The following is a 25,711-nucleotide window of genomic DNA, read 5'->3' as shown; positions in this document are numbered from 1 at the left end:
TTTAGCGCATCGCATATCTTGAATTCACCATTTCTGAAAAATAAAAGTAAACACACATGATAACACTGAATAGGCAGATGTGTAATATGACCATTTGCATGATTGAAACGTAATGGATAACAATATACTAGATCAAATTGTAAATAGCTCTGTTGACAATCCAATTTCTGGCAATAATAAAAGAGATTCAATCGGTAGTATCAGCCAGAGCGATGACAATGATGGTATCAGTACTGCATCCATAATGGATCTTGAGGATGCGTCTGCATTTAGACTTGATACACCAAATTCCGCTGCGCCCAATTTGAAACCTAAAAAATTGTTCTATACAGAGGACGATGATGATGACGCTCTGGACCCAGAAAAGAACATTGGCATAACTCAAAGACCTAAGAAGAAAGTGCGATTTAATAGCATCAAGCGAAATGATCCTTCAAGTGATAAAGAAACTGCATTATACCCTTGGGAACTGAAGAAAGTTATACGAAAGGAATTCAGAGAGAAGCTGCCTAACAATTACGAGATCAAACGATGGAAGAAACCTTCCAGAATAATGGTAAATTCAGTTATACACCTGCTCGAGGCAAACGTTCAAACTTCGATAGAAACAGTTTTTGAACGATATAGGTCTGAAGTATTGAATGTAACTCATCAAAATGGCCAGGAGGTCGATAAAATTTACAGACAGAAACAGAGCATAATGAATGACATTGTAGCCAAGATAAAAGTGCAATTAAAAAAATCAAGATTCCCAGCTAGAATATCCGAACGTGATTTAGATGTCGAATACATTGTGTCAAAAAGGAACTTCATTCAAAAACGTTACGCAGAAGAATTGGATAATGCCGAGAGAGTTGAGACCGAGCTTTTCAAGGAGCAAGCCCTGCTGGAAGAAGCAAAGAATTCGTGCAGGCAAGCCAGGGAAAGCAACAAAATAAAACTCACAAATGAGCTGATCAAAAAAAATCTGCATCCGAGCCTTAATGATGCTATAGATAATGCCTACGGTCTCATCAAAGCCTCAAAAACCAGCACAGCTCCAGGAGACGGCTTCCAAAGGGATTCCAAAGAGTTAAACTTGAAAATTTCTCAGGTTAAGCAACCTTCAGATGATTTGCATGACAAAATTCTGAGCTATCTGCCGGCATTGGAGCAGTTGAATGAGGTAACTGAAAAACTAGAAGATAGCATAAGTGTGTTTACTAGCGGTGAACAAGAAGTGCTTCAGGATACTTTTTTGGATGAACAGTGAGCAATCTGTACATAATTGTAGGATGTGACTGCAAATTTAAGAGATCTACATAGGACTAGAACTTTATAGTATGATGTATATGTCGCATGATAATCGCAGGAGTATTATATATTTTGAGTTTTGGTATATTTTTGTACGAAAACAATGGAAATCGATTTCCTAAAGTTTATTTCCTTCAATGGGCTTAATTGAAGAAGGGAGAAATTGACTCCAACCGTAAACCTACAAGAGCAATCAAGTAGGTTACGCCTGCTTTTTCAATTGATTTTCTTATAAACTTAACTGATTGTGCGCTTTTGAGCAACTGCAAAGTTTGGTCTTATCCTTATTGTGAACCTTTGAAATGAAGGGAAACTTCAATAATAGAAGAAGAGATCGTGGAAATAATAACAGTAACGGTTCCTTTGCTTCCGGGAATGGATCTTCCATGGGATCTGATCGCTCAGGTAACATGTCTGTTAACACAGGGGGTTTTTATGAAACTGCTGAAACGTTAAAGGCGTTTGGTGATCGGTTCGACTACTTACTGACAAACAGTATTGGCTCAGAGGTGGTTGCAACCGTCAGTTCGGCAATTAAATACTCAGGGTTGTTGGTGGCATGTAATTTGGACTCAACCAATGGTGTGGATATTATCCTCAAATATCCAAAAATAGTTGACAGTGGGTTTAGTGACAATATCGATGAACTAAGTGATCAATTAGGGGAAACCTTGCTGATTAGCGGATCAGATGTGGCTGAACTGGAAATGAAAGGTGTTGATTTTGCTCTTGATGAAAAGTGGGATACCTTAAAGAAACAGGAATTGGAAGACAAGCAGAAAAGAGACAAAAGAAACCAGGGTGAAAGTGCTAATGGTGTGGGCTACGGGAATAATTCAAAGAACTTCAAAACTGACACTGACATCTCACGGGGAAGAGGTGATGTTAAAGAACGTGAGCTCCAGAAATGGACCCCAGATACTGGTGATGAGGTTCCTGGTATTAGTCATCAGACTCTTGAGGAATCTTCCACTTCGTGGGATCAGTTTACGGTCAACGAAGAAAAATTTGGAGTAAAGTCAACGTACGATGAACATCTATACACAACAAAGATCAATAAGGACGATCCTCACTATGAAAAAAGATTGAAAGAAGCAGAGAGACTTGCAAAAGAAATTGAGTCGCAAGGAACCTCCGGCAACATCCATCTAGCTGAAGAAAGAGGGCTTACCATTGATGACTCTGGAATGGATGAGGAAGACTTATACTCCGGTGTTGATAGGAGAGGCAATGACTTGCTGGCATCTTTGAAATCGAATTCAAAGCCTTCCCCCTCCAAGGCAGCTGTTTACGTTGCACCAAGTTTGAGGAATCAGCCACATCATACAGATCCAGCAATCATTTCTTCAACATCGTCCAACAAAACTACTGATAAGCAGGTTCCTGTGACGAAAAAAATTCCGAAGGCGACCTCAAAAATTAGTGGTACCGATGATTCTCTTATGACTATACCATTGGATAAAAATGAAACGGGAATGAATAAAGAAAACGAGACTCCAAAATCTCAAATATCTATTCAAGAAGAGTCTCCAAACAAACATCCTAACAGTAAAGATGCCCAAATCGAGGAATTGAAAAAATTTGCTCAAAAGTTTAAAGTACCCTATGATATACCGGAAGATATGCAAGATATCTTGAAAAGCTCTACCCTGAAAAGCGATCCTTCTTTGCCTCCAAAACCATTAAATGGTAGCAATAAATCATCTCTTCCACCAACTCCCTCCAATATTAGGGTAGATATCAGAAAGAATCCTGGGACGAGTAAAATGAGCTCTCAAGCCAATACACCAATCAACTCTCCTTCTGTTGGCAGGGCTAGCATTTCAACTAAGAGACGTGGTGCAGGATCCTTTTTTGGCTCAAAAATACCCTCTGCAGATAATAAAAAGAAAGCTTTATTCAATACAAAGTTTAACATGTTCATTCAATCCAGAGAAAGTTATGACAATTCCATGAAGAAACTAAAAGATAAAGACAGTGAATCCAAAAGTATGGAACCTTTTTTTATCGAAAAACCGTACTTCACTGCACCAACCTGGGCGGGAAACAGTGAGCAATCGTACAAGACTTTGTTTCCTGATGAGGTCACAGCATTGCAGAAAGCTCAAATGAATTTGCAAAAGCGTCAAATGACTAACATGAATGCAGCAGCTGCTGCAGCAGCTGCAAATCAACAAATGGGTCTTGTGATGGGTAATATGATGAGATTTCCCATGGGTCCCGGTGCATCGCCAAATATAATGAGTGGTATGGCTGCTGGAAATATGGGGATGTATATGCCAATGCAACCGCAACCCATGTTTTATCCGTCAATGCCACACATGATGTCAGTGATGGGCGGTGGTGAAGATGGAGGAAGAAGCCCTTCTCCGCAAACCGTATCTCCCCATATCACCCCAACATATATGAATAAGGGCCCCACTGCCTCTTCCTTTGGCTACCCTGGCGCTATGCCTTTTCAACCAATGATAAGTGGTAGTAACGGTAATTATAGGCAAAATTACCATCAAGGCAACCACTACAATCACAATAATAATCATAACCACCATCGAAACAACCATGAGAATCATTGAATTATATACATGTGTTACTTTAGATCTCTTTGTAGTCTTACAGGTATAGAGCACAGCACTGTATGTGCAAGAATTTTTTTTGATCCTATCATCATTTTGAAGAAACGTTTGTGCGTTACGAATCGACGGGTTCAGAAGTCATCGGGCTAAGATTTTAATATCATCCTACACATAACTTGAGAATAAAAATATCAACTCAAGAGAAATGCTTTGTGAGAGGATTGGCTTTCATTTATGTCAACATATATTAAAGGTCCAATATGTGGGGTAGCAAATTGTCCATCTCGCCTATGGAGAATTATCGACGGTAGAAGGACCTGTCAATATGGACATGTTATGGATGGTGATGTTGAATTTAATAATGAGGATGACGATATTGCGAACTCTGGTGTAATCACAAGAAGACTGAACCTTACGACAAATGCTACCGGCAGCTTTCAATCAAGTTTCAATTTGTCACAGTCTCAACATTTACACAACTCTGACAGAAGTAAAAAAGTCTATGGTTATGAGGCACATGTTTTATTTCTTAAAGCATTTCAATACATTCTCAAAAGGCAGGTTGACTTCCTGGTCCAGCATCTTGATTTTCCGAATGAATTTGAGAATGTCGTCAAAATTATTTGGGGAATGTACCTAAAATTGTTGAGTGAGCAAGATGACGGCAACAGTAATGAATTAGAGTCGACAGTGCGAGGTCACTTTAAATTGAACAGTTTAGCATCTCTTGCCATGATGTACATGGCGTCTGTGCATATGGGGCTACCTGTATATATTAGAGATTTCATTAGGTGGCTATCATCTGCAAAAGTATCATTTTTCAATGCTACCGAATTGTTACCAGAAACATGGCGAGAAAAGTTACCAAACTATTATTTAGCATTATTGGAAGGCGGTAAAGTTCCTCACGATGGACAGCTCTTCCAGAAAATCTCTCAGTTATGTTCGATGACTGATTTCACTGCGAGACTCAACTGCCAACTGACATACGAGCCTCTTATCTTCAAGCTGGTCACCCACATGGTATTGCCACCGGAGTTTTACATGTTCACACTTGAGCTCATCCAAACGATGGATGAAGATGAGAATTTCCGGCTGTCTGGCAATTACAAGAGAAAATTCAGAAAATATTATTTATGGGCAGAACTCAGAGTGGTAGCCTATTTCGTTTTAACGGTTAGATGGGTATTATTATGTGATTTAAAGAGTTATCCATTGCCCTGGATTCAAGCTGTTATGAAATTTCCCAGAGAATTAGAAAGCAGTGAGGAGACCAAAGATGTACATGCAGCATACTTGTCAGCCCAAGCTGATACGAAGGATATTACCGAATGGGATACTACTCGAACCTCGGCATACTTGGAATGGGTTGAGAAAAGACTGCTGCCCATGCAGAAGAACGAAATGAATACAAAGATCGATCACAAGATCGCAATGAGGAAGCTGCACAAGATTTTCCCCATGGATTCAGAGACGTATCGCCTCGAACCCGGTAACAGAAGTCCTTCTTATATAGAGGAACTCCAAGAAAAGTATAATTATTTCCACACCTCGGTGGAAAATAGCTGCGCCAATCCCAACTCATTTCAAGAAGATCCGAATGAGAGGATTCTGTGCATTCATAAACTTGAACAGACACTGATTCATCAATTGTCACTTGAATACGGATGCTCAATTGAACAGTTACGCGTAACAATTGATCATGTTGAAAACAATTGCAGAATGAGAAGTGAGGAGTTCGATTAACTTTCTGTCGTCGTTTTTGTAATCGTCTTATTTTTTTTTTTCTCTGATGCTTTCAACTGTTGGGTATTCCGAAAAACGTAAAATCAGAACTTGAGATGTGCTACATGGTAAGATATAAGGCGATGGGGACGCTCTTCAAAAGTGCAGAGTGTGAATAGTGATGACGCTTGGAGTAGAAACTGAATTAAAATCTTATGAGCCCCATGTCACTCAAGAGCTGATAGATAGGGCACACGCCAGACGTATGAATCAAATTGAAGACTACTTCGCTATTCTACAAAGACAAGAAATGTACAGGAACTTCAATCTATATGCTGAATTCAACAAACCTCTGGAAAGAAAGCAACTGATTTGGGCAACTAGATTGACTATCATGAAGTACCCCATCCTTGGACATACGATAATTCCAAAAGACATACCGAATCACGACTTGTTTTATCGCAGTGAAGAATATTATGGTGGCGTACATCCTGATCGAGACTTCATCAAGGTGCTCGATAGATTGGAACTAAGTGGTTTACTAATAAATGATCAAATTGAGTATAGGCCACTTTTTCAGAAAATAGTTGAGCAATATATCGAAGACGAGTATGAATACACCGCCAAAGTGATTGAGCTAGTGGGATCAATAAAAATACCATATCATCATAAGGAAAGACCAAATTGGAGATTGCTCTGTTTGCCCTGCAAGGAGGACAGTTTACTTTCAAATAAATTGATCATGATAAGTAACCATTGCTCCTTGGATGGCATAAGTTGTGTCAACTTTTTTCAGGATCTAGCAGCTAACATGAGTCACGACCATTCCGCCGATGTGATATTTGATGAAACAATTTTTGACTATTCCCGAGATTTTGCTCAACTATCGAAATTGGCTAATCCAATGACTGCGTACATTGATTGTAGGCCATACAATAGCGAATTACCCAGAATAATACTCTCCGATCTAATAAAAAAATATCTAAACTATACATGGGATAATGAAATTGTTTCTATTATTGATCATGAGAGAGTACAAACCTACCATCAAATCCTAAACTTTACACCGGACCAAATCAGTTCTATCAAAGATAGTATTAAATCCAATGTCCATCCTGAGTGTACCTTGACACCTTTCCTGCAAACATGCTTTGTGGTAGCACTCCAAAAGCATGGAACTTTTCTCAAGAAGAGATTCAGAGAATTTGGATTCGACATTGCATTGATAAAAAATTTGAGGACGTTATTGCCCGATAATGCTGATATAAGAAATGAGATGAGGTACAGTTGCAGCATAGGTGCACAGCACTATTCATACTTAATTTCATCGTTTAAGGTAAACTACAAGGACGAGAAAAAATTCTGGTCTTTAGTAAAATATTATTACGATACCATTCAGAACAATCCCCGTGGATTTCTGCACTCCATTGGACTTCTCATGGTTGACAACATTGGAGAGTATATGAATATAGACAAAGTGGTCTTGAAAGACTATCTGAAAAAGAAACGCGGCGGCGCTTTGATCAGCAACCTGGGCTACCATCCGCAGAAGCTGGAGCAGCAATACCACGTAACAGACATGGTCTTCTCTCAAACGCCCGGATCCCTGAGGTTCGCCATTGGTATGAATGCGGTTACCACCAACGTCAAAGGATTGAATATCGACCTCAGCATTGTCAGAACGGCTATTCCAAGTCGTACAGAGTGGGGCGCATTCTGCGATGAGTTCCGTAAGACTGTGCAAAATTTCACCGGTATATAGCTTTGCTGCGTCGTAACCCTCGAACTTGATCAACGGCCCCCACTCTTTTACCGTTGGCAGCCGTATCACAAACTCCAGTGACAAATGCTTGACCTCGTGCTCTCGCTGTCCCTGTTCCTGTTGCCTCGATGATCGTCTCGCTCATGCTGTGCTGCGTGCTATTTCGTAATCTTATCGTTTACTGTTTCTCGTACAGCGCAGCCAGCGGAAAAAGAAACTATGCTGCAGATTTTCAATGTGCAAAAAGATAAAAAATGGAACCATTTAGCTGGAGACTTAGCTGCTCAGGACGTTAAGGCTAACATTGAATAGGATAGTAGGTCTTTTCTATTCTCAAACGACAATACAGGTCAATACGAGCGGTAGGAATATAGTTTTCTTCGAAGTTGTATCGGTAAAAGGTTCGTTCAGTGAAATTTTTGATAGATTTCTCCGTAAGAAAAGTATATAAAAAGGCTTAGGTAGGATTAGTAGTACATCAGGCAGAACGTGCTATATTGTTAATTGCTATTCACAGAGTTTTTGAATTGAGAATACAATTGTTGATTGTTGGTAGTTTAGAAGTTGGAGTTTAATTGAAGGATGGTTGCTCAAGAATTGCTTAACGCGGATTCTTCCATTACATACGATGCTATTATCATCGGTGCTGGTGTCATCGGCCCAGCAGTTGCTACTGGTTTAGCAAGAAAGGGGAAGAATGTGTTGATCATTGAGAAGGATTGGGCTACGCCGGACAGAATTGTCGGTGAGCTGATGCAACCAGGTGGTGTTAGAGCCTTAAGAAGTTTAGGTATGGTGCAGTCAATCAACAATATCGATGCTTACCCTGTCACTGGTTACACCGTTATGTACGATGGTGAACAAGTGGACATTCCATATCCATACAAGGCAGACCTCGCACCCGTCGAGAAGTTGAAGGATATTGTCAAGGAAGGTAATGACAAAGTGTTGGAAGATAGCACAATTCATATCAAGGATTTCGAAGACAGCGAGAGAGAAAGGGGTGTAGCGTTTGTTCACGGTAAGTTCTTGAACAATTTGAGAGATATTTGCGCCAAGGAGCCAAATGTCACTCGCGTGCAAGGTACTTGTGTTGAAGTTTTGAAGTCAAAGAACAACGAGGTTATCGGTACCAAAGTTGATATTGATGGTCATGGTAAAGTTGACTTCCATGGTCATTTGACGTTTGTATGCGATGGTATTTTTTCTCGTTTCAGAAGAGAATTGAATCCAAAACATGTTCCAACTGTTGGCTCATCATTCGTAGGTATGTCGCTATGGGATGCAAAGAATCCTGCACCAATGCACGGTCACGTCATTGTTGGACCAAATCATATGCCTATTTTAGTTTATCAAATTAGCCCGGAAGAGACAAGAATTCTGTGTGCTTACAACTCACCAAAATTGCCAGCTGATATTAAATCTTGGATGATCAAAGATGTCCAGCCTTTCATTCCAAAGAGCTTACGTCCTTCTTTCGACAATGCTCTGTCAGAAGGTAAATTCAGATCCATGCCAAATTCTTACTTACCTTCAAGACAGAACGATGTGATCGGATTATGCGTCATTGGTGACGCTTTGAATATGAGACATCCATTGACTGGTGGTGGTATGACTGTCGGTTTGAACGATGTTGTCGTCTTATTGCAAAAGATTGGAGATTTAGACTTCAGTGACCGTGCCACAGTTCTTGACGAATTGCTTGACTTACATTACGACAAGAAGAATTATGATTCTGTTATCAACGTCCTATCTGTTGCTTTGTACTCACTGTTTGCTGCAGACAATAAGAATTTGAAAGCATTGCAAAAGGGTTGTTTCAAATATTTCCAAAAGGGTGGTGATTGCGTTGATGTACCAGTCAAGTTCTTGTCTGGTGTTTTACCACAACCACTTTTACTAACTCGTGTATTTTTCGCTACCGCATTGTACGCAGTTTACTTGAATATCGAGGAGCGTGGTTTCTTAGGATTGCCAATGGCTCTATTGGAAGGTATCATGATCTTAATCACAGCCACAAAAGTCTTCGCACCATTTTTGTACCGTGAATTATGTTCTTAGGCGATTGATGAAATTAGAGGAAATCTAAAATTGGTAAATTATATATATTATAATTGTAAGGATGATATAAAATATTTATGGATACGTACTTATTTCTATAGCCTGAGGATGGTTCGTAAGACCTAGACGAAAACTATTTATGTAAAACTATATTACTGTCACTTTTTATATGGTAAATCGTATTTAATGACCAGACTCGAATTGATCTCTATACATGTCTATATTCATGTAAACCAACTCATTAGTTAAATCACAGCAGACTCAAAATAAAGATCGCTGAGGCCAGATTCAAGAGTTTGACTATGGAGAGACCGCTTTGGGTACGCTGGCTAAGGGTTTGGGCTGTTGGTGGAGCTATAATTGGTGGGGGTGTGCTGCTTTTCAAATATACAACTCCCACTGACGAGGAAATTATTAATTCGCTATCACCAGAATTAAGGCTACAGTATGAAAAGGAAAGAAACCTTCGTCAGGCTGAACAGCAAGAGTTAATGAACATCGTCAAAGAAACTTCACTCAGTGATAAACCAATTTGGAAAACGGGACCGATCAATTCTCCTTGGGAAAAGGGAGAAAAAAGTGCTGTAGCGAATAGGGATCAATTCCAAAGGCTGAAGGCCAAGGAAGTCCAAAAGGAAGAGCTTCAAAGAATAAGGGAGGAGCTGGCTCAAATCCGCCAGCAAACTTCTACAGCTACAGACAGAATTGTAGAGGAGAAGAAGAAAAGTTGGTGGAGGTAGTGAGCCGACAGATCTTACTGTAAATATATTCATAACTACTTAAATCTATTTATTATAACTGAAAACAGTACCGTTTGCACAGGATGTCTAAAAAACATTCACTGTCCAGCGGCCCAATGCGAGAATCCGTTAGCTGTAAAAGCTTGCCATGCATTGCCGAGACTTGTACTCGTTAATCTTGACACAGGACCATCTGTGCCTTGGGATGCCCTATTAAGTTCATCAACGGATGCAACAACATTTCCTACATTTGTTTCTATCACCATACCTCCTTGTATGATCTCTTCAAGTACACTTTCTAGAGTCTGCCAATTGAAAATCAAGTCTAATTCGCTAACCTCTGCGAAGCAACGGTCAAGCGCCTCAACAAACGTTTGGATGAGATCTAATATCGCTAGTTCACTTTCTTGTTCATCCACTATAAATGTAAAGAATAATGTAGCATAGTTTTTGTAAATGATCTGAATACCTTCATCATTGTCGATATTGTTCAAGCTGTTATCACCATTTAGCAGTAGCGAAGGTGGTGTGACTAAGAACGAACTTTGGAAATCATTATTCCTTTGCGATACCAATTCATATACTTGCTCTAGAAGTAACCTTTGCTTTGGCAAGTCAACTGGCGTGTAAAACTTTATAAGTCTTGGTTGTCCCTTCTTGTTGACTGGAAAAGCCACCAAATAGAGTTCAACGTTAGTAAATGTGCCGTAGAAGCTTCTTAATACTTTTTTTAAAACATACATATCAATACGGCATGAATCATTTTTTAGATGACCTTTTCTCAATCTATCCAGTAAACTCGAATTTTAGTTGTTGATGAGTAAAATCTAAGTTGCAGCCTCAGGTGAACTTCAAAAGAAATAACCGCCTCCTTCCGTAAAAATGGGAAACTAGCCTCTGATGCAATGATACCGTAACTATATCCAATGGCTGTCAGATGAGAAGTATACCTTTTCAGTAATTGCTCTATTTGCATTTTTCATAGATAATGAACAATAGAATAGAAAAAAAATGCGCAAGCCCGGAATCGAACCGGGGGCCCAACGATGGCAACGTTGGATTTTACCACTAAACCACTTGCGCTCACAAATTTTAATTGTTAATCAAACATTAATACAATCTCATAGACAATGGCAAAAGTCATGGGATCTCTTGACTTTTATCAAAAATTTCATTAAGATATTCACAATAGTCAATTAAAACGATAGGTATTATGCATTCAGAGATCTGAAGAGTTAAAACACTGGTCTAAGAACGTACATCTCGCGCAACAAGAGATGGCTTTATCATCCATTTTCGGTGGGGCCTCACCTTCACAGCAAAAAACCGTTTCCAGTGCTAGTTCCAATGGAATTACCGATCAATTAAGGAATCAAATCACGCAGGAATTGGCTGTGGCCAATGCAACAGAATTGGTGAATAAGGTTACTGAAAATTGTTTCAAAAAATGCTTAAATAGCCCTTATGCCGATGGTAACGAAAACTGCGTTGACCAATGTCTGGCAAAATACATGAGAAGTTGGAACGTAGTATCGAGAGCTTATATTGCTAGAATTCAGCAAGCTTCAACATCTGGCGATATTTGAGGAGCCATCGCACCGCATCACACTAGTGGGACCTGTACATATACATATATACATCTGAACGATTCATTGATTGTTTGCCTTTCTGAGGTTGTAGTACAGTTGACATTAAAGAAAGAGCATGTATGTTTGTTGAATATAAAAAATTATGTAAAATATTGATTGTTTAATGATAACATGTCGCTCTTCTTCTAACAAGTGCACATGCAATAAATATGATTTCAAAAATGCTGCTGGCTTAGCAATCCAGAAATTTTATACTCTCGTTATTCTTCATTTCAGATGATCTATTCGTCATCGTCTTCGTCCTCGTCATCATCACCACCATTTTGAAGTTTAAATTTGACATCCTTCCATAATTTGCCCTTGTTGTGGTTTTCATACCAGGAAGTTACAGCAGAATCGAATGAAGTTTGGAAAACGAAAGCTGAGAAGAACACAGTGCCCACAAACACAGAGTTTCTTTTGAACAGCGTTTTATAAATCGTTGAATAGTATGACTAGCTCGAGTTAGTAAATAAGGTTCGTCAATATGCCATATCTACTATGATAAGGATGCATCCCGATGATCGCTGGCTCAACGCCCATGATATCTAAACATGTGACAAGGTAACATACCATTTGAATTTAATCGATTGATCTTTAAGAGTGCTTGCGAAACAATCAGATATCTTTTCTTACTGCTTCTATTATAAAATTGTTTAAGCTTCCGTTTAAAACAATTACTGGTTAGCTATGTCTTCTTGAACTTTTGTCGGTCTTACCGCGCGACCGATTTTTTTAGTGATCTTATTGGTTCGTACAATGATATGATAATACTATTTAAGGTGATACGTTGTTAAATAAGTGACATTTTACAGCTTAGATAAGGGAATCGTAGGATGCTCGGTCTGTATCTGTCCTGCAGTATCATTCTATAATGAGTTCCAAGCTACTACAGAGGCAGATTTCAGAGGTGCGCATGGCGTTGTAGATTTTATCCTCAAACTGTAGGATCTAAATTTGTGTTCTCTGAAAATCCTTGTTCATGTTGATGCTCATGCTCATGCTCATGCTCGCGTTCCTGTTCCAAATTTTGTTCTTCATTGTTCACTTCAACAGCTTCCTGCTCCTCTTGCCCATGTTCCGCATGATCGTTTGCCACTTCCTGGACACTTTCTGCGTCGTTTGCATTATCCAATATCTCGTCATCTTCTTCCATGTCTACAAGCACATTCAGCCCTCTCATTTCTGGTGGGAAAAAGTACAATAGTCTCGCAGGATCTGGAGCATCACCGCCATTGAATCCATTTGCGATTGCATTTCTGATATTATCCAATGCGTTCAAAGCTGTAGTCCCATTTTCTTGATTAGTTATTTCAGGATTGCCCATATTCGTTAAAAATGCACCGTCACCCAGATCAGCTATACGATCATCCACCATTTCTATATCTCTTTCATCTTCATCACTAGAATGACCACCAAAAGGTTCAGCATCATCATCAAAATCATCATCCTCGCCGTCATCACGGGTTGGGGCTCTCCGAAGACGAAAATTCCTGTTGAAAGTAAATATATACCCATTGGATAAAATGTTGACTCTAAATTCATCACCCATCACTCTGCTTATATAACCAGGAATTTCATTATTGATCCACAATTTATTTAGATATTCGTACCTCTTCAAATTTAACGTTGTCAAGTCCCCTCTTTTCATGGCGTTTCTGCCAGCCTCACCGTGTGAATTCAGATAAGGTGCAGAGACGTAAATTTTTGATGCTGGCTGCAGGAGATAGAGACAGACCTCATTTGTGTTAGGTACCAGAAAAGCCCCAAAAGGTTTAAAACAATAGTTGCACAAATGTTTAGACATTTCTTGACGATCCATTCGCAGATGAACTTTGACCCCACATGTTAAACATATTTTGAAATCTAACCTATTTTTGGCATTTGGGAGATGAGCTGAATGTTCTTCTCGTAATCCTATTCTCTTGGTGTTCGTCACATAAGTATTTAGATACTTTGCCAAATTGATTAGTTTTATAACACCAGAGTACTCAAATGGAATGTTCTGTAAATATCGCTCATTACTAGGTTCCAATTTTGCACAACCAACACACAATAATTGAGACAAAGAATTATAATGAGTAGTGACTTTCAAAAAGCCATCAACAAATCTGGGGAGGTCAGAGGGTATGATTATCTCTTCCACGACAGTGTCATTGATTATAAACTCATCGTCATCTTTGTCCTTCAACAGATCATGAAATACTTTTAAGAGAATTAAGCAGCGTCTAATGGTTGGCAAAATATTCTTGATCAAAGAGGTGTAAGCCAAATCATAAGTTATACTCAAAAGTTTAGGATCGTTTACCTGCGGCGCGATTATCATTCTCAAAGCAGACAATACTCCAGCATCACGTGCATTTATTAGACCTCCACAGCTCAACGCTTTGTTATACAACAACTCTGTATCTTTCGACTGAAGGCCACTGATAAACATATCGAGATGCTGCTTCGAGTAGTGAGCAAAGGCCCTCGATACAGTGTCTTTTAAAGACTCGTTTGAATACAAACACTTTTTAACAATGTATTGAAATAGTTGATTTTCATGCCAAATTACATCCAAGTCCGCGTATGGATCAAAGCTTGGGTTTGGTTTTCCTATCCCATAGCACATTAATAAAATTGAAACTAAAGTATATTTGAGAGTCTTATACTTCTGCTCTTTGCCCCGTAAAAAGCTTGCATCGGTTGGAGAGTCTAACCTGGAAGCTATCTCTAGCATAGAAACTGTATTTGCCCAATGGACAGATAAAATGAATGATGTGTCCTTATTTTCAAAACCAGGTGTATTTCGAGCTGTCCTATCATAGGAATGAGAGTGTAGATTCACTAGGTTAAAAGTTGAGTATACATTTTTAAACTCTGCTGCACTCATGGCTCCAAATAATTTGGACAGAATATCAACAGAAATCTCTTCATTCACTAGAGAGTCCAGTGTTAATCCTGTATTCACTTTAGAAGTTGGGCGAATAGGTAAAACACAGTTGGAATAGGTCTGACATAACGGACATATAAATGCATTAGTGGAAAACCGCTTCTTCTGAACATATCGTTTGAAACAGCTATGGTGAATGCTGTGGTTACAAGAAACAACAACTTTTCGCGAGCCCAAACTACCATTATTTTGTAAAACTTTTAAGGTCTCATCGTCATGGTAGGTAAGTTTCTGGTCGTCTTGAAAAAATCCAGTCCATTCAGTTGCAAACTCCTTAGGGTTCAAAATGTCACCAGGACGGAAGATGGGTGTATGATCATGGTACACAGGCATAACAAAGAGATCTGTTGAAGTGTCATCTTGGCACAAAGAACATGCAAAATCCTCTGACTCATACAAAGACTCGTCTTTCATGTCAGCATCATAATCATTGCCAGAACCCTCATTATGAGTGAATGTTGACTCGTTTTCTTTCATGAACTTCTTCTGCTGGTTGTTGAATTTAGCTAGCAGCTTTTCTTGACGTTTCTTAACCAGCCTTTTCTTTCGAGCTTTCTCATCTTCTTCAAGTTTGATACCCTGGTCGACTCTCTTGGCTTTATAGTCCTCGACATATTGATGACCAAAACTAGTTATTAAAGAGTCAAAAATTTCAGCAGGTCTCTTAAGTATCATGTTTTCCAATAAATAATCTGCTTTCCGCCTTATGAAATCGGAAAAAGTTGCTTGACTTGCATTTGATATTAGCAATAACTGATTGCAGATTGACTTTGATAAATAAGCTTTGGGAACAGAGTCTTTTCCATTGACAAGCTCATCATCCTTGAATATGGCATGAATTAAATGGAGCAATTCATACAAAAATGCCCCGTCCGATCTTTCAATTGAAACTTGAAGAAGCTTATATATTAGTTTAGCGAATAAGTCTGTTCTGGTAAACTCTCCTAATCTCCCGGCATTTCCATCTAACATATCTGGCGGCAAAATTTGCGGTTGTAACACCACTTTTGCGATTTCCTTCTTTCCCTTGGCCAGTTGACCTTTTATTATTGCAGCGCTTGTTTCAAATTCATTAGCTATGTTCAAAAGTTTGAGAGGATCCACTTTGGAGTAATACTCATTTTTCAATTTGAATACGCCGCTGTCGGCCAAGCCTGTAGGTTCCACAAATACAGAAACTTTCTTCAAAGCTGACTCTAGATCTGCTGCATCTTCCGTCAGATAGTCAGGAATCGATCTTAGTAATTTTGAGTACGATACAGGCTCATTGCATAAAGTGTGCATTATAGCATTTTCAATGTGAAATATTTTCTTTTCCTTTGCTGAGGGAAACTTGACGAAGAATTGTCTTTCAGTCAAAACTTGGTAAATGAAGGCGATAAATTGTTGAATGATGGGGTTGATTTTATCTTCATATATCGTTTTATCAAAATCTACATCACCTTTGAACCGCTTTAGAAGTTCCCATCTATCGAGAGTATTATAGATCACCCGTGGTATATCATCACTTTCACGCAAAAAAGCCAATTGATTCAGATGAATATCCCTAGTATAGGAACTTAACTCCGGATTGTTTTTGTAATAAGAAGATTGGTGTAGTACGGACATACCATTCCGTACCCAGAACCCAACATCAATTTGAGCGCACAAGACTACAGATCTTAATGCAAAATCGGAAATAATAAGGAAGTCTGAGCAACCGGTGGTAGCTTTTAAGGCAGAATTTAGTGGTGCTTTTTCGATCAAAAAGGAAAAAAGAGTATGAACAGGGTTCATAAATGCAACTCTGTCCTTGTGTACTTCAAATTTGATAATATCTTGAGAATCATCCACAATTGCGTAACTAAGGGACCTATGACCTAAAAATGTTGTCAAAAGTTTAATGGCATTCAAAAGTAAGCTTAAATCGATATTGGTCTTTGAATTGTCGAGTATTTTATCAATGGTGTCAATGATGGTATAAATGGAAGTTGTATATTCCGAATATGGAATAAAATGCTGATTTTCATGCAAAACGTGTTCACCTTCTTTTCTTTTGATTTTCCAAGCACCATTGAAAAGCTTGCAAAGTGTTACAATGGAAATGAATTCCGCAGGCTTGAGCAAAATATTGCAATCAGTTACTTTACTCAACAATGTTTCTACGGCATATAAGCCTTGTCTAAATGACAGGGTATAGCTGTTTGTAGGATTACTCTTTTGGACTCTTTGCCATACCAATAAGCCACCCTCTAACTTGGAAAACTCCCTGAAAATATCTATTACGGACCAAAGGACATCCTTAAAAGCTCCGCTGTTGAAAATCATCATGGCGTTCGTGGGACATGTGAATAATTGAACGACACATTCCCTAAGCGCTGTCAATTGGGGTTCTCTATCCATATATGCCACTGATCTTGAAATATGATTGAATATCTCAACCACTTGCGCACAAAACAAAGGTTTATAAATATTAGATGAGGATAAAGTTGGAATGATGACATTTTGTATACTCTTTCTCAGTTTCTTCCAATACCTATTATCGAAATAGAATATATGTTGTAACCTACTATTTGTATAGGCTCTTGACTTAGACATGTACACTTCATTGATATTGTTGGATATCGAATCCAAACTTGTTTCAGCCAATATTTTATGGTGGCCGAAAGGTATCTTATTACCTTCATCGAGGACAGATAAATCAGCGAATCTACACGGATTGGTTTCGTCACATTTATTACCAAAGTATTTCTGTATAATCCTTGTCACGTCAACTGTGTTAGAAGCTTCTGTATATTCTGAACACAAAACTTTGCCCATTGAGCTTCGAAAACTGTTCTGAAAACTTGGATTAGGCACATTCAAACAATGAGAGAGCCAGGAAATGATATATTTACATGTTTCCTGATGGATATATTCAGACCAAGTCGTCAAGGTTGCACTTAAACCGTTTGTTTGTACTGCAAAAAAGCCTCCAATGACGTCTGATAGATTAGTTGAGCATTTGAGCATTGCACGTCCCTCCGAATCGATTTTAGAAGCCAAAAGATCTGTATGTTTATTGTCAGGAACACCTTGTCTAAGAGCTGTCGTTGCCTGTGAATAATTATGGTACTCATCATTGTATATTATAACAGTATAATTTTTCAAATCCATTAGCCCTGACGGTATCGAGGTTTTAAATAAAACGTCAACCTCATCTATATTATCTGGACTACGCGAATCGCTCATGATAAATTCATTTTTATAAGCAAGTGCCTTCAAAAATTCTGCTCTTTCCATTAACTTTCCTTGCTGAATCATTTCCCTCAACTTCAAGGTGATATCCTTCTGCAAAGTGGGCAGTGGTTCTATATTTTGATTGAAAACATCAATAAAGTAATCAAATACTTCGCTCAATACTATCTCAAAAATACCAGAATACTTTTCATCCGAAAAATCCACTGAATCAACGTCATCAACTTCATCCTCTTCAGCTTTACAGTGTAGAGTGTTATTCCAAGCCTCTGGATCACCACAGTCACATATCCCAGTATTAAAATCGGCACAAATTTCTGTGTAAACATGATGTCCCTTGTGATCCATGGGATTAAAACAATCAATGCACAGTACGCATGTGTCATCATATCCACATTCTAAACACCTATAGATTGGTTCTCCAACCAGAAATTTTCTACCGCATGATCTACCCGTGTGCTTATGACTCTTGTGTGATCTCGACTCATCCACCGAATAAAAGGGTTTACGAACGGAGTCTGCTACTTTATGTGCGCTGAAAACATCCTCGTAAGATCGTGGATAAAAATCCACACCTTCATTACCTTCTTCGCTTATCTTCTGATTAGGCCGCGGAAAAAGTACAGGTAAACTTTGTCCCCCATTCGATATCGAAAAGTACAAATATGTAAATACTACCTCTCGCAGCATTTTATCCATTTCCGTCCGCTCAGTTGGCCCTCTCACATGTCTTGTATATTCAAGATCATGAATGGATCGTAGTGTGCTTCTTATATGTCTCTGTAACTCCTTTAACGTTAAATCAGAATCCATCTTTTCTGTAGTTGTGATTAGTTCCTAGTTCTCAAAATTTTCGCTTACTCACCTTTTATCAAGTTTGAGCAGCAACCAATAGTCCCGAGAAGTCAATATACTCAAAAGGCCTCTCTTCGGAAAATCAAGGTCTTTTTTGAAGAAGAGCAGCCTCTCTTGCACAACTATTCTTTCCAGAAACGTTTATCTCAAAAAAGGATGCGCCTTCATGTCATATTATCCAAGTTTTACTGCAAAACCAATGTTAGACAATTTCCTCCTCTTAAAGGGTATTCTTCGCCCTACTCGTTATGCGTGACAACATGAAGACAAGCTAGCCTCACCGCGCGGGACTTAGCCAACATCAGCAATGCCAACTCGTCCAGAATACAAGAGTATGTCATCTAACAGAGGTCATTTTTGCGGGAAATTTGCGTGCTATGCCATGAGGTAGTACCGATTGTATGGGACTCAATGACCGGATAGTGGTGGGCTCTTGTTTTGACACCCGTTGAAGTTTCTGCCGGTGGCTAGTAGCATTCTGTCATCGTCTATCTTCGCACAGCCAAAACTGGCTTTGTTTGCAAACGTACTTGGACAGCTCTTGGATGCGTAACATTGCTGTGCGTAATGTGATCGGTTACTCCATAATGAGTTGGTGGCTTAGAGGTGAAAATGTACATTCCACAAGAGCACACCCTCTCATGTGGGGAAAAAGAAGCAGTGTTTGTAGATATATTTTGATAGACATTCTCGTTTGCCATAAACTTGCTATCGGAGCCGTTCAAGTAATCGAATTTCGAAGGTAGTTTCGCTGATTTTGAAGTGGTTCTATATCGGGTGCGGTCATCGAACTATTTCTCTTTTAAACGCTGCAATAGTTCGTTAACAGGAGACAAAGATTAGCGTAATGGCCTTGTTTGCGTCAGCTGCCCACAACGATGCGGTCTTAATGCCACGGTCTTTTCTTCCTCTCTCTTTCGACCCTCTAGCCTCCCGATTATTTAGAAACTTATGCTGGTTCAAATCGGAATAATGATACATCAGGCATCATCTCTTCAAATCACAAAGCGATAAATGGTTTATTACAGTACATTTTGTTATCTTATAGAGTAGATGAGGGATCGAAGAAAAGTAAGAATGACTATGGCGCAAGTCAACAAAACTAGCCCGCAGTCTGACGCAAATTCAAATAGCACATCCCGGCATGCAACCAATATGGATAGATAAGCCCTATTATACTTGCAGCCTCTACCACCGTTTTGGTGTGTCGAAAACCAACAGTTTACTGCTGCCTTGAATGGTATCCTAAACGCAATACCAACCTCGGCGGCTAAAAGAAAGAAGGGGCGGACGGTAAACTCGAATTTCTCCCGCCATTGATGATAATTTTAGCATACACATTTCAGATAATCTGAAAGTTAAGGTAAATCTACAAGCCCACCTAAGGCTAGACTACTTCTAACTCGAATGCAAGTGGCAGGTGTTAACCTATACCCATAAAAAGCAGGGAAAGCGAGTTACACCACTCAGCATTGACCTTGTGTTGTTTCGCTACCGAGAGTGTGATATCCATTGGACATAGACATCAGGACGTCTTTCTGCTACAGTCAGTCGGGTTGCACTTTCCAGCCTTCCACGAGACACAGCAGGTTACACAGAGGGTGTTCGAAGATAGGACTACATCGTCGGCTCAAATTAGCTGAAACATGTCCAAAGAGATCGAGTTGCGACCACAGAAGTTTGCATCAACTATACGCGATAATTGCACTTGTGGCCCATTTTTCACGACTCTGAATTGTGTCTCGGATCACTGGAATACAGCACTCTTCAATGTAACTGGTCAATGACGTCTTCCCATGCAGGCGTGATTGAAACTGGACAGAAGTGGCGCTTGAGGGCAATGTGTTGATTGAACGAGTTGTCTGTCATTTAAAAGATTAAACTCGATGACGATCCCTATCTAGAAACGCCCATGCCAGTATATCCAACAACGTCAATGAATGCGAATGCCGAAACCCTTTCAACTCAAAATTTACTGGTAGAGAGAAAAGGAAGCTACACCAAGCTACGCTAGCGTTTCAGTGGCATATTAAACTATGAAACCTTTAAGAAAAAAGGAGTTGGCCATCAACCTCTTCCATGCAGTAGACATAAGTGGGTGGAGCATGCCTATCGCAATCCATTCATACCGTTTTAAGATAAATCGCACGGGACAATTATCAACTGGGATACCGACGGCTTTTGCGTATATGGTTCAACGCTCAACGCTCATTTGACAAATGCATTGTGAAAATTTTTTTAATACGATTGAAACATGTAAGGCTCAGACAAGATAAGCACTAATAGGCTTAAATTGCATTTTTATTCTATTATTGTGCCCACCGGATTTCCCGAAAGGGCCAAGATCATATCTTCTTTGCCTCTCTTCACGGGTTTCTGCGGTGCCCGCGAGAGTGACGCGGACAGTTTCCAGCGTCCATTCCGCTAATGGTTCCTTCGTTCAGTTCAAATCCGGCAATTGGAAGACTGTAAATATCCCGATTAGTAAGTAAACTGCTCGAGATTGCCCTTAACTTCAATTTCACTGATGGCGATGAGATTGATAAACCTTGGCTGCACACTATAGCAGCCTTTAGCAGCTTATTGAATTCATATAAATGCGTACAGAATTCTACAAGTTCAGATATCCTCGATGGTTGCTTAATATTAGTCATATTCGACATCAGCATTTCTGCAATAAAGATCAATATGCTTGCCGCCAATCTGTTGACTCTAGCACTCGCTCCAGCAGCGCTCGCTTTTCCACTTTTCAAGAGAAGTGCCAATTCTTCCAATTTTCTTGATACTCCACAGGTCAATTCATCAGAGATTGCCAACAACTTTACTATTAGTACAAATGCAACTCAGACGGTGTCTTTGATTCAACCAGCTAGCACTTCTACTGGGGATATTTCTGTTGGAAGCGGTGGGAAATTTGGCTCCATTTTCAAGCCAAAGGTCTTCATTGTCAACATGTTCACGAGGGAGGAGACAACATGGATCACAAACGAGAATCTGACTGTTAACATCACAGTGCCAATGCTTTCGCCATTGTACCCACATGTTCATTCTAACGAAAACTTCACCGTCATGTCATTCACTACTGGTGAGGGTGAAATCAACGCTGCCTCTTCCATTACTGCGCTACTAATGTCGCCTTTGTTTGACTTCTCAGAGACTTATTTCATCGTTTCCGGTATTGCTGGCGGTTCTCCAAATCTAACGACAATCGGCTCTGTTACTTTCCCTAAATATGCAGTTCAAGTTGGTTTAGCTTATGAAATTGACTCAAGGGAGATTCCTTCTGATTGGCCATACGGCTACGTCAATTTCGGTACCAACAGAACAAATATGCCACCAAGTACTATCTACGGGTCTGAAATTTTTGAACTGAACGAAAACTTGAGAAACAGAGCAATGTGGTTGGCTTCAAATGTTTCTTTGAGTAATGGTACTGTTGGAAACGTTGCATTCAGAGACAGATACAATAGTTCCTTAGCCGCATATCAACCACCAAAGATTGTCGCCTGTGACACTGCTACTTCTGACGTATACTGGTCTGGTAACAATATTGCAAAAGTAGTTGAAGATTTTTTTGCCGTAATATCCAATAACACTGCGACCTACTGTTCAACTCAGCAGGAAGACAACGCGACTCTAGAAGCAATTATGAGAGCTGCCCAGTTCGGCATTGCTGACTATAATAGAGTCGTGATACAGAGAGGTATCAGTGATTTCGATAGAGCTCCTCCAGGTTTGAATGCCACTGAGTTCTTTTTCGATGCGAACCAAGGTGGGTCCCGTGCAGCAGTCAATAACTTGTACACCGTTGGTTCTGTGTTGGTAAACGATATCATTGAAAATTGGGATTCACTATACCAAGTCAATCATTTCCAACCTGGAAATTATATTGGTGACTACTTTGAAACTCTAGGAGGCGACAAGAACTTCAAAAAATAAACGCACTGTCACTGATAGATAAAAAAACCTATAGATACCATTCCTTGCTGGAGTCTTTTTAACTTTCACAAATCTGATTTATTATAGTTCATATTCATGCACATGCATGCTTCTGTATAACTACGTATCCTCGCTGATAATTAAAAGTAGTATTACTCTTTATTAATTGGGCCATCTGAGCTGAATTATCGTTATTGCTGGAGCTCATTCCTAAAATGACAATTCACTTTTTCAATCTGAATTCCACTTTGGGACATGTAAATAGTTCTTGCACATTTTCGTTCCTCTGAAAACTGGAAAAAAAAAAGTTGAGGAAATGTGATACACGATTTCAAGATACAGTATAACTTAAAGAACACCAGTTTTGGGCAGTTCTTTGGGACTATTCTACCTAACAGCGCGCCATGAATGCTGCATTGCCCTCTATTCAACTTTCTGTTGACTACACTACGTTACTATCAGAAATCAATGATTTTTTACTACATTTCAAACAAGATTTTGCAGAGACTAAAAATTCAAATGACGTTGATATAGACATAGATGTTGCTCAAGAGTTCGAGCAGATAGGAGATGGTCCAAAATACTTAAAATTTCTACAACAAGTGGCTAATAGGGAAGTCAATACCGTCTTTGTTGAGTTGGATGATATCTTCCAATATCAGCGACAGAAATTCATAGAGAACAATGGTTCAACAGATCTAGTCGGCAAAATTGAAGAAAACGCCAATCATTTCACAGAGCTTTTCTGCCGCTCGATCTACAGTATTATGCCGCTACCCACAAAGGAGCTAAATTACAAGGATGACGTTTTAGACGTTATTTTAAATCAAAGACGGTTAAGAAATGAGAGAACAGTCTCGGAAAGAGCCAATGAGATAAGAAATGAGAGAACAGTCTCGGAAAGAGCCAATGAGATAAGAAATGAGACTTTTACTGATATTGGCCAAGAGCCATCATCAATGTCGGATGCTCTTAGGGAAGTAGCAGAGGAGGAATCGGAATTGTTTCCGGCAAATTTAACGAGAAGGTACGATCTGTATTTCAAACCACTGTCTTCAAAATACGCTCATACCAAAAAGGAGAGAATACCTAGCTCAACGCCGCTCTCCGTAAGACAGATAAAAGGCGACCATTTAGGTAGGTTGATTACCGTGAAGGGAATAGTTACCAGAGTATCTGATGTCAAACCTGCCGTCATGGTTGTGGCCTACACTTGTGATCAATGTGGTTACGAAGTGTTTCAAGAGGTTCATTCAAAAACATTCACTCCACTGGTTGAATGCACATCAAAGGAATGTTTACAGAATCAAACAAGAGGTCAATTATTCATGAGTACGAGAGCTTCCAAATTTAGTGCATTTCAAGAATGTAGAATACAAGAATTATCACAGCAGGTTCCTGTGGGACATATTCCAAGATCATTAACCATTCATGTTAACGGCTCACTTGTCAGATCTTTGTCGCCTGGGGATATCGTGGATGTGACAGGTATATTTCTTCCATCTCCATATACAGGTTTTAAGGCTTTGAAAGCTGGTTTATTAACTGAAACCTACTTGGAGTCACAATATATTTATCAACATAAAAATAAATTTGCAACTTTTGAGCTTTCACAGGATGCTCATAATCGTGTCACTGAAATGATTGAAGAAGGTAATATTTACGAGAGACTAGCAAAGTCAATTGCTCCAGAAATTTACGGAAACTTAGATGTCAAAAAGGCTTTATTGTTATTATTGGTTGGTGGTGTTGATAAAAGAGTTGGCGACGGTATGAAGATTAGAGGTGACATAAATGTCTGTTTAATGGGCGATCCCGGTGTTGCGAAATCACAACTTTTAAAATCTATTGTTAAGATTTCTCCAAGAGGTGTTTACACTACCGGTAAAGGTTCCTCTGGTGTCGGATTAACTGCAGCTGTTATGAAAGACCCCGTTACAGATGAAATGATATTGGAAGGTGGTGCTTTAGTCTTAGCTGATAACGGTATTTGCTGTATTGATGAATTTGATAAAATGGACGAAAGTGATAGAACCGTTATCCATGAAGTCATGGAACAGCAAACTATTTCTATCTCTAAAGCAGGTATTAATACAACATTGAATGCGAGAACTTCAATTTTAGCAGCAGCAAATCCTCTATATGGTCGTTATAATCCAAGGCTATCTCCATTGGAAAATATAAATTTACCAGCAGCTCTGCTATCACGTTTCGATATTCTATTCTTGTTGCTGGATATGCCTAACAAGGAAGAAGATGAAAAGTTGGCAGAACATGTCGCTTTCGTTCACATGTATAATAAGCAACCGGACTTAGATTTCACTCCTATAGATCCATCTAGAATGCGGGAATATATTGCGGTTGCCAAATCGAAAAGACCCGTAATAGGTAAAGAAGTTAATGAGTATCTTGTTCAATCTTATGTCAGGTTAAGGCAGGACTCAAAAAGGGAAATGGATTCAAAATTCTCTTTCGGACAAGCAACACCAAGAACACTGCTTGGCATTATCAGATTATCACAAGCATTGGCAAAACTGAGATTAGCGGACGCTGTTGAACGAGATGACGTCGAAGAGGCTTTAAGATTAACCAAAGTCTCTAAGGAATCGTTATATCAGGACAGAAAAGCCGTAAGTCATGAAGACGAAAATCCAATTACGAAAATTTTCACAATCGTGAAAAAGATGGCTCAGGACACTGGAGATCAGTTCAAGAAAGGTTTACAATATGAGAATATTGTGAAAGTTTTAAGGTCAAGAGGGTTTACAATGCTACAGATTAGTAATTGTATTCAAGAATACAGTTATTTGAATGTGTGGCATTTAATAAATGAGGGTACCACGTTGAAATTTGTCGATGATGGGTCAATGGAAGAGCCCATATCAGCAGATAGAGCAGAGTCAAACTCTTATGATTCTGACACTGACATGACAGGTGCTTGATCAGTTTTACATTATAAAAAAATAGATAAATTATGTAGCACA

General features: G+C 39.2%; 12 protein-coding genes and 1 non-coding gene across 13 annotated transcripts; 9 read left to right on the top strand and 4 right to left on the bottom strand.

The window, feature by feature from the left end:
* Nucleotides 1-112: 112 nt before the first annotated feature.
* Nucleotides 113-1,252, top strand: OKP1 (Okp1p; the record flags this gene model as incomplete). Its single annotated transcript, XM_037288002.1, has 1 exon — nt 113-1,252. The coding sequence occupies one exon, from the start codon at nt 113-115 to the stop codon at nt 1,250-1,252; it is 1,140 nt and encodes a 379-aa protein (XP_037143897.1).
* A 343-nt stretch (nt 1,253-1,595) lies between these two features.
* On the top strand, nt 1,596-3,866 carry PBP1 (Pbp1p; the record flags this gene model as incomplete). Its single annotated transcript, XM_037288001.1, has 1 exon — nt 1,596-3,866. One exon carries the CDS (start codon nt 1,596-1,598, stop codon nt 3,864-3,866), a length of 2,271 nt encoding a protein of 756 aa, XP_037143896.1.
* Nucleotides 3,867-4,100: 234 nt separating this feature from the next.
* Nucleotides 4,101-5,612, top strand: RRN7 (Rrn7p; the record flags this gene model as incomplete). The annotated part of the gene is made up of 1 exon (XM_037288000.1): nt 4,101-5,612. The coding sequence occupies one exon, from the start codon at nt 4,101-4,103 to the stop codon at nt 5,610-5,612; it is 1,512 nt and encodes a 503-aa protein (XP_037143895.1).
* A 160-nt stretch (nt 5,613-5,772) lies between these two features.
* On the top strand, nt 5,773-7,353 carry ATF2 (alcohol O-acetyltransferase; the record flags this gene model as incomplete). Its single annotated transcript, XM_037287999.1, has 1 exon — nt 5,773-7,353. One exon carries the CDS (start codon nt 5,773-5,775, stop codon nt 7,351-7,353), a length of 1,581 nt encoding a protein of 526 aa, XP_037143894.1.
* A 582-nt stretch (nt 7,354-7,935) lies between these two features.
* Nucleotides 7,936-9,414, top strand: ERG1 (squalene monooxygenase; the record flags this gene model as incomplete). The annotated part of the gene is made up of 1 exon (XM_037287998.1): nt 7,936-9,414. The coding sequence occupies one exon, from the start codon at nt 7,936-7,938 to the stop codon at nt 9,412-9,414; it is 1,479 nt and encodes a 492-aa protein (XP_037143893.1).
* A 302-nt stretch (nt 9,415-9,716) lies between these two features.
* CBP4 (Cbp4p) lies at nt 9,717-10,154 on the top strand (the record flags this gene model as incomplete). Its single annotated transcript, XM_037287997.1, has 1 exon — nt 9,717-10,154. The coding sequence occupies one exon, from the start codon at nt 9,717-9,719 to the stop codon at nt 10,152-10,154; it is 438 nt and encodes a 145-aa protein (XP_037143892.1).
* Nucleotides 10,155-10,252: 98 nt separating this feature from the next.
* On the bottom strand, nt 10,253-10,917 carry APS3 (Aps3p; the record flags this gene model as incomplete). Its single annotated transcript, XM_037287996.1, has 2 exons — nt 10,253-10,818; nt 10,896-10,917. The coding sequence occupies 2 exons, from the start codon at nt 10,915-10,917 to the stop codon at nt 10,253-10,255; spliced, it is 588 nt and encodes a 195-aa protein (XP_037143891.1).
* A 249-nt stretch (nt 10,918-11,166) lies between these two features.
* HG535_0Ctrna5G lies at nt 11,167-11,237 on the bottom strand. The gene has a single exon. It is a non-coding gene; the product is annotated as a tRNA-Gly (tRNA).
* Nucleotides 11,238-11,431: 194 nt separating this feature from the next.
* On the top strand, nt 11,432-11,740 carry TIM13 (protein translocase subunit TIM13; the record flags this gene model as incomplete). Its single annotated transcript, XM_037287995.1, has 1 exon — nt 11,432-11,740. One exon carries the CDS (start codon nt 11,432-11,434, stop codon nt 11,738-11,740), a length of 309 nt encoding a protein of 102 aa, XP_037143890.1.
* A 284-nt stretch (nt 11,741-12,024) lies between these two features.
* Nucleotides 12,025-12,358, bottom strand: QCR9 (ubiquinol--cytochrome-c reductase subunit 9; the record flags this gene model as incomplete). Its single annotated transcript, XM_037287994.1, has 2 exons — nt 12,025-12,237; nt 12,356-12,358. The coding sequence occupies 2 exons, from the start codon at nt 12,356-12,358 to the stop codon at nt 12,025-12,027; spliced, it is 216 nt and encodes a 71-aa protein (XP_037143889.1).
* A 361-nt stretch (nt 12,359-12,719) lies between these two features.
* UBR1 (E3 ubiquitin-protein ligase UBR1) lies at nt 12,720-18,746 on the bottom strand (the record flags this gene model as incomplete). Its single annotated transcript, XM_037287993.1, has 1 exon — nt 12,720-18,746. The coding sequence occupies one exon, from the start codon at nt 18,744-18,746 to the stop codon at nt 12,720-12,722; it is 6,027 nt and encodes a 2,008-aa protein (XP_037143888.1).
* Nucleotides 18,747-21,476: 2,730 nt separating this feature from the next.
* On the top strand, nt 21,477-22,727 carry HG535_0C05130 (purine-nucleoside phosphorylase; the record flags this gene model as incomplete). Its single annotated transcript, XM_037287992.1, has 1 exon — nt 21,477-22,727. The coding sequence occupies one exon, from the start codon at nt 21,477-21,479 to the stop codon at nt 22,725-22,727; it is 1,251 nt and encodes a 416-aa protein (XP_037143887.1).
* A 404-nt stretch (nt 22,728-23,131) lies between these two features.
* MCM7 (DNA replication licensing factor MCM7) lies at nt 23,132-25,669 on the top strand (the record flags this gene model as incomplete). The annotated part of the gene is made up of 1 exon (XM_037287991.1): nt 23,132-25,669. One exon carries the CDS (start codon nt 23,132-23,134, stop codon nt 25,667-25,669), a length of 2,538 nt encoding a protein of 845 aa, XP_037143886.1.
* Between the last annotated feature and the right edge of the window lie 42 nt (nt 25,670-25,711).

The sequence above is a fragment of the Zygotorulaspora mrakii genome, chromosome 3, assembly GCF_013402915.1.
Source record: "Zygotorulaspora mrakii chromosome 3, complete sequence".
In the NCBI taxonomy this organism is placed as follows: Eukaryota; Fungi; Ascomycota; class Saccharomycetes; order Saccharomycetales; family Saccharomycetaceae; genus Zygotorulaspora; species Zygotorulaspora mrakii.
Note: the sequence above shows the minus strand (reverse complement) of the source record. Positions and strands in the feature narration are given on the sequence as shown.